The 19,152-nt window shown below is 35.3% G+C and overlaps 1 protein-coding gene across 2 annotated transcripts in view; it reads right to left on the bottom strand.

Annotated features, from left to right (window-relative positions):
- Window positions 1-5,523: 5,523 nt before the first annotated feature.
- The window catches only part of ALCAM (activated leukocyte cell adhesion molecule), a 201,772-nt gene continuing 188,143 nt past the window's right edge, over window positions 5,524-19,152 (bottom strand). Inside the window, exons 14-15 of one of the 2 annotated variants that reach the window (XM_027104028.1) lie at window positions 9,536-9,651; window positions 5,524-7,975 (exon numbers count right to left, since the gene is read on the bottom strand). In XM_027104028.1, the coding sequence (XP_026959829.1) occupies window positions 9,564-9,651 (88 nt within the window). In that variant the 3' untranslated portion in view covers window positions 5,524-7,975; window positions 9,536-9,563. The remainder of the gene's footprint in view (window positions 7,976-9,535; window positions 9,652-19,152) is intronic. The other variant, XM_027104027.1, reaches the window with a different exon arrangement.

Genomic DNA, 19,152 nt, shown 5'->3' with positions numbered 1-19,152 from the left:
GAACACAAAAAGCAAAGTAACCATCTCTCCCTTCACACCATCGCCACCATAACTTCATCTAGGATGTGGTGGATAGTCAGGTCTGCTGGATCTGTGAAGGATTTGGTGAGGGTACGTACATATGTACATATGTATATGTAGGTCTGTCTAATAACGTCCTCCCAATTATTTGTTATTTATATAGCCCTATCCATATTTTCCTCTCCTTACATTGAACCTTCCTGCTGAGCAGTTTTATGTCTTCAGAACTTGTGCCTGAAATGTGAAAACACAAGGAAAAGGTTAATAAAAGCAGTGATATCGGATATCTTTCAGGATGTTGCCTGTGATCTTTTAGATTCATATTCCGATTTACTGCCTGGATACCTGAGTGCTTACTGATCAGTATGATTGTCCAAATGACCAATGACATGAATTAATGAAAACTTAATTAGGCCTTTTGAGCTAAGAATATTTTTTAAGAGACTCTGACATTTGGCGAGAAATGTGGTGTCAGTGGAATATCTAGCCTGAATATAATTTCTAATTTGGGGAAAAGTATTGGCATGTAATTATGTGAGCATATAGAGAGAGCAATTATATGAACCTGCCTTGAGTGCTGAACTTTGGAACAATGAAAAGGGACAAATGTGGGCCAGAGACAGACAGAACACATAATGTGGCCAGTCTGCCCAGAAACTTGTATACAGGCTTAAAATTTATACGCTTAAGATCTCTAAATAGCTACCTGGCATTACTACAAATAATTCTCATGTGTTGATGCCAAAGGGTATTTAATACCATACAGAGGGATTCAAGGTCCTGGGGGAGGGGTGAATGTTGGTCCCAGAAAGGTCAGAGAAGAGGGAAGCATTTCAGAAGCACAAAAATCTAACCTTGGGGTTTTAATAAAATGTCTCTGATTTTTTGAGGAAGGAATCTTCTTGATATTATCCGGACCTAATAAGCCATCCAGGAACCCAGAGTTGCCTCTGAAGAGGTGTACCAGTTCGTTACTGTCACATAACAACAATCTCAAAGCTCAGTGGCTTAAAACAACCCTCATTTATTACTGTAACGCCTGTGTCTGTGGGTCACAGCTGATGTGGGCTGTGCTCAGGTGATCTTGGCTGGGCTTGCTCATGTGACTGTGGGCTGGGTAGGAGCTCTGCCCTGGCCTGGGCTTGTCTGAGGCACCTTACCTGGTGCAGATCTGCTCCATGGGTCCTCAACCTCCTCCTGGCATTAACGGGCTTGCCTTGGCTCATCCTTCTTATGGTGATGACAAGAGGGCAAGAAGAAACATGGTAGGCCACTTGAGATCTAGACTCAGAGCTAGAGAATGGTCACTGGTCACTTCTACACAATCTTATGGGCCAAAGCAAACCATAGGGCTGAGTCTAGTGTCAAGGGGTGGGAAAATATGCTCTGACCCTTTTCTGGGAAGAGCTACAAAGTCACATGCAAAGGGTATGAAGACAGGGAAGGGTAAATAATCAGGATAATGCATATTATAATATAATTATGCATATATATATAATATATAATGCATATAATGCATATTAGCTACTAATGCAACAGATGGACCATAAAAGAAACAGAAACAGGATGCTTTTTGCAAAAGCATTTAACTTTAGGAAACGTCTTCTGAAACATACAAAGAGGGGAATGGAAGGAAAGGACTTATCCTATCGTATAGCTGTAGTTGCTTCTTCTAAGAAGAAAATATGAACCAAGGACAAGATCAAAGGCTGTACAAACTGTTGTGATATGCTTCATCACACAAAGTCATCTTTTAGCAAAAGATCAGTTAACTGCAATTATAAATACAAATGCTTTAAATCTGGAAACTCGAGCTGATCGGGAAACCAAATCATAACTGAACGCTCCCTGTGCTCATCAAAATTTCCAAACGTCTGCTGCTCTGTTCTTCTCTTCCATGTCTAAATTGGAATAGAAATTATTTTGGTAAAGTCCATTTGACTTTGCTCCCAACCACATGGTTTCCCCATTGGATCAAATGTCCAGAAAAATCATTTTAAAGAAGAAACTGAGAAGTTGATTTCCACCCCAGCCTATACACATACATATCCTACTTCCACTAGTAAGAGTGGGGAATAATGGAGCCGACCCAACAAGAAGTGTCTACTGCCAGTTTCTCTTTGGTGCAATGCAAGAGTCACGGGGCAACGATGCTGAGGGGATCAATGTAAATTTCACTTCACTGATGTTGCAGAAACACCATAAATACTACAGCATTACTATTTTTAAATCTGTACAACCCTTTGAATTGAACACTAATTTCATATATTGCTATTGTCATCAGGACAACAAAAAATATAGTGAGTCCTTGATGATAACTGTAAAGTACATATTTCATATTTTAATGACTTTATTTTATTATATTCAAGAAAAATTAAACTTAAAAAATGAAAGAGTAATCACTACACGCAACTTTTAAATTGCATTTCTCTGAAAACAGATTATCTGTTAGGAATATGGAGGAAGGTCTATTTGTTGTTTTTGTGGTGTTGCCAGTGTGACAAAAACCCATCATCTTTCAAGTAGCTTAATATGCAACTATTATATATGAAGAACAAAGCTCTCTAAATTAAGAAAAGTCACAGACGATTATTCCTGTAAATGAACCTGAAAATGTTTGAAAAAATCATCTTTCCTTTTGGAATCAGACTCAACAATAGGTAATGTCTATTTGTCTGTCAATGCAAACACTATCTTAAAGCTTTTGGTGGCCATTCTAATCAAGGTAAGAAAAAGGAACTTAGTTGTTACTGCCAACAATGTAGAAGCCCAGAATTTCTGGGTAAATTGGGTATTTACTAACAGTTTAGCATTTAAGGAACGACTCTGATGCTTAAACATAAAACTTTTCTTATCAGAACCATTCCATTTCCTTAATAAGCCATCCCAGGGAGAGTCCCATGAATCAATTTTCCAGCAGTAAATACATCTCATTTCACTAATAACATGTTTTTTTCACCGATGAGAATTCAAAGAATTATTCAGGGTTGCCCAAATTTCAACTATTATTTCTGTGGAAGTGAACATCTCAGTATATGAATCGAGCCATCAATTTAAACTTCTAATTGAAGCTCAATTTATGCTGGCCTAGCTGGGAAAACATAATCAGAAAGAAAATATTATAGAAAAAGTTGAGATGACATTTTGATTATTTATCTCACAAATAGTCCAAATTGAGCTGCTGTCAGCTTCTGAAGGCATGTTTTGTCAAATGCTATACCTTCTGGAGACCATAGCCTGTGCTCTCTGATAATACACATTTTCTTAAAGAATATAATAATTTATGTTGAGCCTCTAGATGTTGAGGACCTCACTTATTTCTTGGTAGTATAGAGTTTATGCAATTAGGTTTACTCATACAAATTTCATTGCAACTATTGAGTCTAACATGTGCTATTATACCTTTTGTTACAATTATGAATGCCTCCCATCAAAGTACCATGAATATTTTTACCCCGTAGCTGCTTCCTATTTGACAAATATTTTGTAGCTCTTCAAACAATTCCTTTTCTGATGAGCAAATCCTATATCCTCCCTTACAGGTTTATGGGGTAAAGTAGCCCATAATGTGTGTGTGTGTCTGTGTGTGCGTGTGTATGCATGTGTGCGTGTCAACACCTATAAATGTAATTGAATATCTTTGAATTCACTCAGCTGCTTGGCCATCACAAGGTAAAACCTTTTCCTGAGCTAGCTAATAAAAAGAGACAAGACAGGTTAACTTGAGAATGCCATCTGCCTTTGCAGTCTTATGCTTGTGTGTTCATTTTCCAATGAATATTTGTGCATTTGAGGAGCATTTATAAGAAAAAATGAGAGATGGATATTTGCTGAAGAAAAAGAAATTGGATTGGAACAGGTAAAGAGGGGGAAAAAATGAACTCCAGTATTCTGACTTCATGTTTCTAGTGTTTTTAAAATACTTTTTATTCAGAAGCTTAGATAAGAAATACACATTCTACATTTAACTGAAGTAATTTTTATTGTTAAAGTATGATACTTGTAAAGCCAAATCTACTGCATTTTTTAGAATAGTACACTTAATTCCTTAGACATGTAATAAAAAACTAACATTTATATAATAATTTATTGTTTTCAAAGCAGTTTTCACATATTTCTTATCATATTACTCTGAATATGAATGGCATTAGTTACTAGGGGGAACAAGTAGGTTATTCAATGCAAATCTATCTTTTGGCACTCTCCCCAAGCATAGATTAGATGTATATTCAATACAACAGGGATGATAAACAAGGTAGTATAGAATAGAATAGAACTTAATAGTTCTAGAATAGAATAGAATAGAATAGAACTTAAACTTGGTCATCTTGAGCACGGGTCCTAGGTCAGCCACTCCTGGTGTCTGTGATTGTAGACAAACTTATTTACATTGTCTTCATGTGTAAGATAGGGACAGCACCTCCTGTAGCAGAATGGTGGGTGGATTCAAATGAAGCAGTGTAAATAAAACACCAATATAGTCCAGGTCTTACAATAGGTAACTAGTATCTGAGAGCAGTATGTGTGTTTAATATGTAATGTGGTATATATATATATATATATATATATATATATATAGCGTGTGTGTGTGTGTGTGTGTGTGTGAGATTTATATATATATATATATATATATATATATATGTGGGGGAGGTATTTAAGTGTGATGTGATTGATATATATATGTCACATCACATTTTTAAATACAGAAGTGTTTTAATCATATATATAATGTCTAATACTCCAAATACAGTTAAAATATTATAATATTTGCCTATTAAGTGATTTGAATATCTTGGAATAATCCTTTATAGATGGTATAACCAGTTCATGTATCAATTAATGTTTTTCAATTTTACATATTCTAAAAAGGAAGATTTCTTTATTAAAGAAGTGTGGGAATTATAGTAGACTGGGGTGAGCATGGCCTTTAGAATCAGATCGGTTTGATACCTGACTTATCTTCTTAGAAGCTAAACGTACTTGGGAGTTATGGAATCTCTCTAAACCTTAATTTTCTGCTATGAAACAGAGGATATTTAATACTATTTATAACCGTTCAGGATTAAAAAAGATAACGTATAGATGGCCCAAGCACACAGTATGAGCTCAATAAATATTAATTACTTTCTCTGACGCACATAGCTGGCTCTACCTTACTTGGAGGGGGAAGCATTTCTAGGTTCATGCCTAGGTAACTCCAGATGGTACGCTGAACAGGCAAGGGTCCTCTTAAGTCAGTTCCCAGGACAGCCACGTGGGAGGCCCACAATAAGTGTGACTCTATGGCTGAAAAGGGAGATACACGCATTACAGAAATCACCCCTTGTGAAATCGGGGACTAGCTGAAGTGGCTTACCTGACATCATAGGAGGGCATGGACAATTTTATTTTGCTGAATTACTTCTCCAGGGAGATGGGGAGTCACAATGAGTTTTCCACTCTTTAATAAAGACAACTACTTTCTATGCATGAACATCCTAGTTTAGACAAGAGGCAGACAGCTGTGAGAGATATGTGAAGACATATTTCAGTTTTATTATCTTTTAGGCATAGACGGGTATGTTAATCCATTTCCACATACAAGTCCTGTAGTCACAGATAGGGAGTGAACCTTGAACTGGCAAAACCTGTCTCCTGTTGCCAGAGAGTTAAGTTTGGAAAGATGAAACCTCAAAGGTTGAGGATTGTGCATTATATTCCTTCCCAGCCTTGCTGTGCTTATGGCTGCAGTTGTACACATAAGCTTTCCGTTTTATCCAGGCATTGATTCACTGGTAACAGTGTTGTCTCTTTTTTCCCCAGGCAAACTTTCTGCTTTCAGTCCAAAGCTCAGAGTTTCCCATGTTCTGCTCTCTAGGTTCTGACAGCTGTTTTTGGACTTAGTTAACCATAGACGCCAAGAAATAATTGCAGTAAAAACCTCTCTTTCTATTGTTGCATTGCTTCTTTATGCAAATGTCTCTTAGGAATTAAACTTTGAACCTTTGATCTCTCACACCAAAAGATAAAAAGAAAAAATATTTATATGGAAATAAGTTCATTTTAGTGTTCATGGTTTATTGTGGAAAGCAGGTGTTTAAAAATTTTAGAATTTTTTTAACAAAATTCTAAAGATAAAAGAAAAAAAATCACAGTATTTACAGAGATAACAGAATGGCGTAGCCATGCAAAACAATAACTTTGGTTTTTCCCCTTTCACTTTGGTTTAAATATTGACCAAGATTCAATTTTTTCCTGCCAAATAAAACTTCAATAAATCAAAGTTTAGAGGCAAAATAACATATTTTCTTTTTTCCCATAATATTTTATACAGCATCGAGTCTAATAGGATATTTTATGTATTTAATTCATACCAATACACTATAGGAAGCTTTTATTAAACTGAGTCACTATTGCTCAGACAGCAAATGGTTTACAAATGTACAACAACATGTGTTTCTAAATAATGCAGAAGTGGCAAAGTATTTATTCCTAATCTTCATCTGACTTTAATCTTCAATTTATTTTTCATTGCCTTCCTAATTTTTTATTCCATCAATCTAAAAAACAAACACGAGTCTTCCTTTCCTCCAAAAGAACACAGTTCTATACCTGGAAATCTGATGTTCATTTTTCTTCAATAAAGTTATGTAAATCCGTGACAAAAATGGCCATGCCGTGTTCTCCCAGAAACCAGGCTTCTGCTTGAAAGAGCAAAGTTTAAAAGTCTAGTCCCAAGTAGCTATTGGCCCATATCCAGCCTACTTCAAAAAGTTTCCATTTACACTACCACCCTATAAATTTCCTCCAGCATAAAACATGTTTATAAAGTTACAAATTTGAATGTAATTAAAGGTATATAGACATTTTATTATTATACTTTTTGATGTACTGCTTGATAAATTATGTACCAGTTAAAAACACTAAATGATCTCAAGGTGCATTCAATATCTGTAGCGTAGTTAACAAAAACACACGAAAAAAATATATATTCTATATTCTGTGGAAAATAACACAGCTTTGATAATGATCACTGTTAAAAATCTCCAATTCTGACTGATACCTTTTTTTTTAAAGGAAATAGGTATAATTTTAAGGCAGTGGATAACCCAAAGGATTTAATTCCAATTTTCAATTACAGTGATTTACATAGTGACCTATGAAAATGGGAATGTTATCCATGATATTTTCAAACTATCTCTCATTCATTGATTTGTTTTCTTATTTTGACAGAAAATAATTTACTAGCAGGTGTCTCTAAAGGTAAATGCTACCCAAATTCTACGTGATGTTTTTTTCAGAATAGGCAAAATTGTCAGTTTGGGAGCACCATTATTATGTGTGTGTCCATACATGCGTGTGATTTCCTTGAGAGTCAGCTGGTGGCATGTACACAGAAGTAGTTCATCTGGTGCTTATCAACCTCACTCTTTGCCTCCTCTTCCCTAGTGATAAAAATCAGTTTTTGATTAGGGCAACGTGTGTCCCCAATCGTCACAAGCTGCCACCTTTGGGATTTAGGTGCTTGTGAGAGAGTCTGGGGGCATTACTGATAGCAATCAGAATCAGAAATGTACCTGCTCAGATTATCCATATAAACAATTGAAATAAAAGCGTCACATTATACACCAGATTAACAGCAACTCCCAGAACAAAGCTTACAGTGTATAAAAATAGCTACGTAAAAAATTTACATAAAAGGCAAACCAAAAAGGAATTCTCAGTGCAGACATTTACAGAAAAGAAAATCAAACCAACACAACATATGACCTATTATCATGGCTGCCAAAACTTGTTGTTATTGTTTGTAATTTCATTTCATTGTTTTATTTGAGATAATTCTCTAAAATCCTGTGACAGCTTGGTAGAATGAACTGCTTAACACTTGAACCATGAATTGCTGTCAATGTCTTTGTATATGTCTTAAATACAATCCACGTTCATGCTTCAATTGGTCTATATAGTTTTCTTTTCTCTGAAATGATGAAAAAAACCACAATTCAGATAAGTTACCATAGCAATCACTTTTCACAATCAACATATGCTTTGTACTGAAAGTGATACTTCATAAGAGCTTTTTTTTTTTTTTCATAAGAGCTTTTTATAAAGCTCCACTGTCCCGGAACCTAACTGTAATCCCAGGTATTGCTGCAGCTCTTCAACTAATAATCTTTTTGAATTGTTGAAAGTATTTTTGTGAAAACTGCTTAATTCTTATGAAAATTATAAGGTTTTTCAGGAAAATATTTCATTCTGTTTCTCTTCAGGTTAACAAACTCACTTATCCCTTCAAATCACACTCCATTTTGTGGGTTTTGTCCTCAAGCTCAATTTTCCTTTGAGAATTTACTCTATCTGATTTTGAAGAAAAAAGACGGCAAACTCTCATTTACAGAGGATTGAGGAACGAATCAGAAATAAGAATCAGGTGGGAATGCTGTGTACTTGGTCTCCAGTGGAAGGCAGGATAAGGGAAGGAATTCAGATCTCACTCCTTTCACCCAATCATTTTGAAATTCTGGTTTCCAGATTATAAAAATGTCTTATTTCAATCATTCTTATTTTTCTTTCCTGTGTGCATTCTTCTAATTGCAATTCTTTCCCTTGCTCCCTATCTCCTCTATGGGATTAATTTAGGTGACCTACTCGAATCATAACTTGCGGTTTATTTATAATGAACCAAAGTTTTACTATGGCTGTTGGGGATTTTTATATATTTGAGTAAACTATAGTAACACTATTCTCAAGGACACAAAAAATAATTTGTCCAAATGGCTTCTCTGTTTGACTGGCTTAAGAGAACATAAATAAAAATAAAAAGTTCAAATTGAAAGTGGCAATACCATGGAAACATACCTCTTTTGGAGATTATCTTAAAAATCACACTCATATAGCTATTATATATTGATGTATGCAATATATATGCATGCATATATATTATATTGATATATACATAATACACACATACATATATATGCACATATAGATACATACACACATATATAATATATACACTATTTGGAAAAGTGTGTGTGTACACACACACAAATTTGTTAGTCTGTTCATTAGAATGATTTGAGAGATGGCTGTATAAATATGCTGACACTTTTAAGTATATTAAATCCTTGGATTAAAATTTTTATATTTTAAAATTATTCTCATAATTGCTTTTAAAAATAAAGTATGAGAATTTCTTCTCATCTAATCAAAATATCAATTTATAAAATTAAGATTTTTGCACTCAGCAAAATTTTTGGCATTAGAATAAAAAATGCTCATTGAATGTTAAAATCTCAAAATTGATTTCAATTATTCTGAGGATAATGATTTTTATTCAGAGGATGGGGAATCCATTAAGATTCTATACTTCTGAGAATACCTTTCTGAGTAACCAAAGTTTCCTTTTGAAAAACTCTCTTCCTGTTTGAAAGCTGTAATTATAAGGTATCTTAATGTCAAGGCTTTCCCTTTCATCTCTAGGATGTTTCATACTTTCCTGGGAATTATTTCTGTAAACCTCAAACAGCCTACCCACCTGGACAACAAGTGGAACAGTTTCTCTCTTAGGCTTCTGTTTTGTGATTGTTTTCTTCTAACTTTTTGTTTTCTTCCAGATTACCAAGATCCTTGTTTACATGTTTTGATGCAGTCCTATGAGAGAATTAAACATTATCACATTGACACACACATATTTAACCTTTCTTATTTTTAATTTTAGGGTTCACATTAATGTATCTTTGAAAAGCAAATGTTATACATCTAATACAGGTAAGCCCCTAGGACAAACAATTCCACATCTGTGAGCCTTGACTGGTAACAGAACACATTCCACTGAAATTACCTTCGTTGTAGGGTTGCATTAAATGTATGCTAAGAGAAAAAGAAGTCAGTTATTTTGAACACAGACTATACATACTTAGTTGCATTATGTTTTTGGCTGGGTTGATTTTCTTTCTACTTTCCGGGAAGTAATTATTATCATTTGATAGTCAAAATTTTCATTCTGGGAAAATACATCCTGCAAAAATTTTCTGAAGAAGTTTCATTAGGGGCTTTCAGTTTCTGCATTCCCTATTATGCATCCATGTTGAACCAATGTCCTGTATCCTAGCAGAAGATAAGGCAGCTCCAGTGTGGTGGTTCTCAAACTGTGGCCCCAGACCAGCAGTATCAGCACCCACTGGGAACGTGACAGAAGTGAAAATTCTGAGGCCCCACCATAGAAGCATGTAAAGGAAACTCTGGGGATGGGGCCTGCAATCTATGACAAACAAGACCTCCTAGTGGTCCGGCTGCATGTAGTTTGAGAACCACTGCCCTAGTGGCTTCCAGGGTTACACACGACTACTAGATTCTCTCTTTTAAGAGCTGAAATCAGGTTTTCTTAAACACACAGCTAAATTCCTTGGTTTTGTGACCACTTGAGAGAAATCATAACTGTATTTCCAAGGGTGTACTATTTCCTTACCTCCTTCCTCCCTCCCTCCCCTCTCTCTTCCTTCCTTCCATTCCTCCTTTATTCCCTAACTCTCTCCTTGTTATAAGCACATCAGGGGAATCACAGTGATATGGTACCTCAAATTATTACTGCTATATAATTCCTAGTAATATTTCTACTTTTATATAAAAATTATATAGTACCAGACGTGTCTCTTGGTTAAGGAAGCTAGGGTAGAAAACTCCATTTTTCCCTAAAAGTATTTCTATGCTTTAAATAGAACTCCTTAACTCATTTGCTAAGAATCACAACTTAATAGTGTGATAGTGTTAAGAGTGTCATAGTGTTAATAGTGTGTAACTGTGTATGATTTATGTCCAAGTGAGATAAAGACATATGGCTCATTCATACTGAGACATTCATTATATTTAGCCTAAATTTAATTTAATTTGTGATTTTAAAATTCTTAATTTAGCTTAAACTACAGCCTTCTAAATTGATTCATAAGCAGGAGAGCAACCTCAAACCCTGCCAACATGATTGAGTCCTATAATATGTGACAGTATATATATATATATATGAATTTACATGTATAAAATAAAGGTATATATGCCATCTACATTATATATATCACATTATACATATATATATACACATATATACATATATATATATACACACATATATACATACCACAGATCTTTTGAGGTCTAGTCTCTTTTGCTAATAAGTTACTTAACTAGTAACGAATAAAATCTTAGTAACCTCAATAATATCCACACAAGATAATGTACCTATCATAAGAGTACAGTTCAATGAATTTTCAAAAACTGGGTGCATGAATGTAACTAGTACCTAGTTCAAGAAATAAAATAGTTGCAGATGAAGAAATCCCCAATTATACTCCCTTCCAGTCACTTCTACTTCTCCAAAGGTTACTATAATCCTGATATCTCACAGAATGGTTTTACCTGGTTTTATAATTTGTTATAAATGGAATCATACCACATGTATTCATTTGTCTGCCTTTTATTTAAACTCAACTTTATGTTTGTGACATTCATATATAATGTTGCATGTAGTTGTAGGTTGTTTATTTTCATTGCTGTATAGCTTGTTATTGGGCTTATTTATCTATTTTACTGGTGACAGACATTCTTGCTCTTTATTCTTTCTGGGATTTCACTTATACATAAATTAGACCTTTTGTGTGTGTCCCACATGTCTCTCATTTTCTTGTGTATCTTATCTATTCTTTTTCCTCTCTGTGCTTCAACTTGGATGTTTTCTATTGATCTGTATTCCAGTTTACTTCTCTTATGTTCTGCTGTGGCCAGTCTGCTTTTAAATTTATCCACCAAAGACCTATTTTTTTTTTAAAAGGTCAAGTCTTTTATTTATATATTTATTTATGGCTGCATTGGGTCTTCGTTGCTGTGCACGGGCTTTCTCTAGCTGTGGAAAGCAGGGGCCACTCTTTGCTGCAGTGCACGGGCTCTAGGCATGTGGGCCCCAGCAGCTGTGGCACACGGGGGCTCAGTAGTTGTGGCTCGTGGGCTCTAGAACGCAGGCTCAGAAGCTGTGGCGCATGGGCCCAGTTGCTCCGTGGCATGTGGGATGCTCCCAGACCAGGGCTCCAACCTGGCTCTCCTGCATTGGCAGGCAGATTCCTAACCACTGTGCCACCAGGGAAGTCCCCAAAGACCTATTTTTTAATATTATGTGAAGTCCCCAAAAACTTATTTTTTAATAGTATCTTTTTCAAGTCTAAAATGTCAATTTGATTTTTAAATATTTTAAAGTACATTTCTATTTTCTATTCCATTCATCTCCTTTGGCCATCTTTTCTTCCCCTTTCAATATCTTATTTATAGTTATTTTAATATCCTTGCCTGTTAACTACAATACCCAAATAATGCATAGATCTGCTTGTCTATTTTTCCTCTTGATTATTGATTATATTTTCTTGACTCTTTGCATATCTAGTCCTTTTTTTTTGCATGACACCATATATAAAATAACAGAAGAGACTACATATGATGCTATTTTCCATCACATAAGGTCCCCCCTTTACTGCAGATAGGTGAGGAGATAGGGTCTGAAGCTCAGTTGCAGTTTTAGTAAGACTCAGTCTACCTCTGGTTTGTCCCTACTCCTAAGTCATGGACCTCTCAAGTTTCTGATTGAGACTCTGGCATGTTTTGCTTTCTTCAGATCTTAAACACAGAGAGATCCAGCTCTTCCATTCAGTGAGTCTCTACCCAGACCTCCAGCCATCTGTCCCATGACACTTCAAATGTGGCCAATCTCTTTAGTCTCCCTGAGTTGAGTGTAAGCTCCTTGATAATAAGGACCATGTTTTATTATATCTTACTGTCTGATTATAGTAGGCATCCAAAAGATATTTTTTTCCTGCATTGAACTAACTGACTTTATTACAGTTTATATCTAATCCCTTTTACTGCTCCTGATGATATTAGTGTTCAGCAATATGAAGTCAATACTGACCCAGCTGCTTTTTTACAGATAGGTAAAATAGAGAAAATACTACATTGAAATGACAGAACTTGAGTGACGTCTTACTCCAATGTTTTCAGGTAAAACTGAACAAAATTATATGCATAAACATGTACGTTGATTATTCTAATAGCACCTTGCTATATATTCTAATATATACTAATAATTATAATTTCTATAAATCAGTAAGATATTGTGGCAATCAAGGAAAACTACATGACTCTCGAAACCTTTTTCTTTTATTCTCCTTGCATCCTCTCACCTCCCTGACTTTTCCTTCATTCCTTTTCTCTCTACTTTTCTTTTCACTCCCTCTCTTTCTCTTTTATTCTTTCAAACTCACTTCATTAAATAATATTCTTTCCTCCAAAGTAAAAATTCCAACTTGCAGGGAGCCAGTAGAGACAGAGACAGATAAAAGAGTCAATGTTGTATAAGTATAAAAATAAAATAAAATAAAATAAATTTAGCAATGTAATAAATCAATTTTGCAATTGTGGTTTTTTTCAACCTACTTTGACCAGTATGGGAAGAAGGAAGTTATAATAAATTTGAGGACATAATATTTTCACAACTTAAAAATAAATCATGGACCAGTCCCTCCCATCAGGAAACTTGCACAAGCCTCTTAGATAGCCTCATCCACCAGAGGGCAGACAGCAGAAGCAAGAACTACAATCCTGCAGCCTGTGGAACAAAAACCACATTAACAGAAAGATAGACAAGATGAAAAGGCAGAGGGCTATTTACCAGATGAAGGAACAAGATAAAACCCCAGAAAAACAATTAAATGAAGTGGAGATAGGCAACCTTCCAGAAAAAGAATTCAGAATACTGATAGTGAAGATGATCCAGGACCTTGGAAAAAGAATGGAGGCAAAGATCAGGAAGATGCAAGAAATGCTTAACAAAGACCTAGAAGAATGAAAGAACAAACAAACAGAGATGAACAATACAATAAATGAAATGAAAACTACACTAGAAGGACTCAATAGCAGAATAACTGAGGCAGAAGAACAGATAAGTGACCTGGAAGACAGAATGGTAGAATTCACTACTGTGGAACAGGATAAAGAAAACAGAATGAAAAGAAATAAAGACAGCCTAAGTGACCTCTGACACAACATTAAACGTAACAACATTCGCATTATAGGGGTCCCAGAAGGAGAAGAGAGAGAGAAAGGACCGGAGAAAATATTTGAAGAGATTATAGTCGAAAACTTCCCTAACATGGGAAAGGAAATAGCGACCCAAGTCCAGGAAGCACAGAGAGTCCCATACAGGATAAACCCAAGGAGAAACACACCAAGACACATAGTAATCAAATTGGCAGAAATTAAAGACAAAAGAAATTCTTGAAAGCAGCAAGGGAAAAACAACAAATAACATACAGGGGAACTCCCATAAGGTTAACAGCTGATTTCTCAGCAGAAACTCTACAAGCCAGAAGGGAGTGGCATGATATACTTAAAGTGATGAAAGGGAGGAACCTACAACCATGATTACTCTACCCGGCAAGGATATCATTCAGATTCGATGGAGAAACCAAAAGCTTTACAGACAAGCAAAAGCTAAGAGAATTCAGTACCACCAAAACAGCTCTATAACAAATGCTAAAGGAACTTCTCTAAGTGGGAAACACTAGAGAAGAAAAGGACCAACAAAAACAAACCCAAAACAATTAAGAAAATGGTCATAGGAACATACATATTGATAATTACCTTAAACATGAATGGATTAAATGCTCCAAGCAAAAGACACAGGCTTGCTGCATGGATACAAAAACAAGACCCATATATATGCTGTCTACAAGAGACCCACTTCAGACCTAGGGACACATACAGACTGAAAGTGAGGGGATGGAAAAAGATATTCCATGCAAATGGAAATCAAAAGAAAGCTGGAGTAGCAATACTCATATCAGATAAAATAGACTTTAAAATAAAGAATGTTACAAGAGACAAGGAAGGACACTACATAATGATCAAGGGATCAATCCAACAAAAAGATATAACAATTATAAATATATATGCACCCAACATAGGAGCACCTCAATACATAAGGCAACTGCTAAGAGCTATAAAAGAGGAAATTGACAGTAACACAATAATAGTGGGGGACTTTAACACCTCACTTACACCAATGAACAGACCATCCAAAATGAAAATAAATAAGGAAACAGAAGGTTTAAGTGACACAATAGACCAGATAGATTTAATTGATATTTATAGGACATTCCATCCAAAAACAGCAGATTACATTTCCTTCGCAAGTGCGCACAGAACATTCTCCAGGATAGATCACATCTTGGGTCACAAATCAAGCCTCAGTAAATTTAAGAAAATTAAAATCATATCAAGCATATTTTCTGACCACAATGCTATGAGATTAGAAATGAATTACAGAGAAAACAACATAAAAAACACAAACACATGGAGGCTAAACAATACATTACTAAATAACAAAGAGATCACTGAAGAAATCAAAAAGAAACTCAAAATATACCTAGAGACAAAAGACAATGAAAACACAATGATCCAAATCCTATGGAGTGCAGCAAAAGCAGTTCTAAGAGGAAGTTTATAGCTATAAAAGCGTATCTCAAGAAACAAGAAAAATCTCAAATAAAATATCTAATCTTACACCTAAAGGAAGTAGAGAAAGAAGAACAAACAAAACCCAAAGTTAGCAGAAGGAAAGAAATCATAAAGATCAGAGCAGAAATAAATGAAATAGAAACAAAGAAAGCAATAGGAAAGATCAATAAAACTAAAAGCTGCTTCTTTGAGAGGATAAACAAAAGTGATTAGCCAGATGCATCAAGAAAAAGAGGGAGAGGACTTAAATCAATAAAATTAGAAATGAAAAAGGAGAAATTACAACAGACACTGCAGAAATACAAAGCATCCAAAGAGACTACTACAAGCAACTCTATGCCAATAAAATAGACAACCTGGAAGAAATGCACAAATTCTTAGAAAGGTGTAACCTTCCAGACTGAACCAGGAGGAAATAGAAAATATGAACAGACCAATCACAAGTAATGAAATTGACACTGTGATTAAAAATCTTCCAACAAACAGAAGTCCAGGACCAGATGGCTTCACAGGTGAATTCTATCAAACATTTAGTGAAGAGCTAACACCCCTCGTTCTCAAACTCTTCCAAAAAATTGCAGAGGAAGGAAAATTCTCAAACTCATTCTATGAGGCCACCATCACCCTGATACAAAAACCAGACGAAGGTACTACAAAAAAAGAAAATTACAGACCAATATGACTGATGAATATAGATGGAAAAATTCTCAACAAAATACTAGCAAACAGAATCCAACAACACATTAAAAGGACCATACACCATGATCAAGTGGGATTTATCCCAGGGATGCAAGGATTCTTCAATATATGCAAATCAATCAATGTGATACACCATATTCACAGACTGAAGAATAAAAACCATATGATCACCTCAATAGATGCAGGAAAAGCATTTGACAAAATTCAACACCCATTTGTGATAAACAGTCTCCAGAAAGTGGGCATAGAGGGAACCTACCTCAACATAATAAAGGCCATGTATGACAAACCCACAGCAAACGTCTCTCTCAATGGTGAAAAATTGAAAGCATTTCCTCTAAGATCAGGGACAAGACAAGGATGTCCACTCTCACCACTATTATTCAACACAGTTTTGGAAGTCCTAGCCACAGCAATCAGAGAAGAAAAAGAAATAAAATGAATAGAAATTGGAAAAGAAGAAGTAAAACTGTCAGTGTTCACAGATGACATGATAATATACACAGAGAATCCTAAAGATGCCACCAGAAAACTACTAGAGCCAATCAATGAAATTGGTAAAGTTGCAGGATACAAAATTAATGCAAAGAAATCTCTTGCATTCCTATACTAATGATGAAAAATCTGAAAGAGAAATTAAGGAAAAACTCCCATTTACCACTGCAACTAAAAGAATAAAATATCTAGGAATAAACCTACCCAGGGAGACAAAGACCTGTATGCAGAAAACTATAAGACACTGATGAAAGAAATTAAAGATGATACCAACAGACGGAGAGATATACCATATTCTTGGATTGGAAGAATCAATATTGTGAAAGTGACTATACTACCCAAAGCAATCTACAGATTCAATGCAATCCCTATCAAATTACCAATGGCATTTTTTATGGAACTAGAACAAATAATCTTAAAATTTGTATGGAAACACAAAAGACCCTGAATAGCCAAAGCAGTCTTGAGCGAAAAAAATGGAGCTGGAGAAATCAGACTCCCTGACTTCAGACTATATTACAAAGCTACAGTAATCAAGACAATTTGGTACTGGCACAAAAACAGAAACATAGATCAATGGAACAAGATAGGAAGCCCACAGATAAACCCACACACCTATGGCCAACTAATCTATGACAACGGAGGCATGGATATACAATGGAGAAAAGACAGTCTCTTCAATAAGTGGTGCTGGGAAAACTGGACAGTTACATGTAAGAGAATGAAATTAGAACACTCCCTAACACCGGACATAAAAAGAAACTCAAAATGGATTAGAGACCTAAATGTAAGACCAGACACTATAAAAGTCTTAGAGGAAAACACAGGAAGAACACTCTTTGACATAAATCATGGCAAGATCTTTTTTGATCCACCTCCTAATATAATGGAAATAAAAACAAAAATAAACAAATCGATGTAATGAATCTTCAAAGCTTTTGCACAGCAAAGGAAACCATAAACAAGAAGAAAAGACAACCCTCAGAATGGGAGAACATATTTGCAAATGAATCATCAGACAAAGGATTAATCTCCAAAATATATATATAGCTCATGCAACTCAATATTAAAAAAACAAACAACCCAATCCAAAAACGGGCAAAAGACCTAAATAGATATTTTTCCAAAGAAGACATACAGGTGGCCTAGAAGCACATGAAAAGCTGCTCAATGTCACTAATTATTAGAGAATTGCAAATCAAAACTACAATGAGGTATCACCTCACACCAGTTAGAATGGACATCATCAGAAAATCTACAAACAACAAATGCTGGAGAGGGTGTGGAGAAAAGGGAACCCTCTTGCACTGTTGGTGGGAATGTAAATTGATACAGTCACTAAGGAGAACAGTATGGAGGTTCCTTAATAAACTAGAAATAGAATCACCATATGACCCAGTAATGCCACTACTGGGCATATACCCAGAGAAAACCATAATTCAAAAAGACACATGCACCCCAAATATTCATTGCAGCAGTATTTACAGTAGCCAGGTCATGGAAGCAACCTAAATGCCCACCTACAGACGAATGGATAAAGAAGATGTGGTACCTATATACAATGGAATATTACTCAGCCATAAAAGGAACGAAATTGGGTCATTTGTTGAGACGTGGATGGATCTAGAGACTGTCATACAGAGTGAAGTAAGTCAGAAAGAGAAAAACAAATATCGTATATTAACTCATATATGTGGAACCTAGAGAAATGGTACAGATGAACCAGTTTGCAGGTCAGAAATTGAGACACAGATGTAGAGAACAAACCTATGGACACCAAGGGGGGAAAGTGGCGTGGGGGTGGGGGTGGGGGTGTGATGAATTGGGTGATTGGGATTGTCATGTATACACTGATGTGTATAAAATTGATGACTAATAAGAACCTGCTGTATAAAAATAAATAAAACAAAATTCAAAAATTATAAACAAACAATTAAATAAATAAAATTAAAAAAGCATGGACTATAAGAAGCTCTTGTAATAGTAATGATTAAAAAAGCAACCCACTTCTATTTTGTCAATCCTTACATTTATAACATTATAAACTCTCAGGAAAATACAGAATAAGCTATATGGCTATACTTGAGAGTAACAAGAAGAAATTAGAAACTGAAGGAAAGTTGACCCCTATACTGGGTGAGCTCTACTTTTGCATAAGTTTTCCTCTGAGGGCCTCTCCCATTTGCAGAGGCATAGGCTAACTAGAACTAAACCTTGAAATCAAGGGTAATAAAATCTCAAAAAAGGAGAGAGCCAAAGAGTGGTGAGGAGCCCAGATTTGTGTGTAAACTACACAAATGATCTCTAAACTGCATGTGTGGAAGAAATTTCATGTAGCCCAGAAGAAAGCAACACCTGGAAAGCTTAAAAACCTGACATAGATTTTAGCTGTTACCCATACAGAGG

This window comes from Aethalodelphis obliquidens, unplaced genomic scaffold, assembly GCF_003676395.1.
Source record: "Aethalodelphis obliquidens isolate GAN/ISIS:26980383/991018 unplaced genomic scaffold, ASM367639v1 scaffold1, whole genome shotgun sequence".
NCBI lineage: Eukaryota > Metazoa > Chordata > Mammalia > Artiodactyla > Delphinidae > Aethalodelphis > Aethalodelphis obliquidens.
The sequence above is the reverse complement of the archived record's forward strand: the minus strand, read 5'-3'. Positions and strand labels throughout refer to the sequence as shown.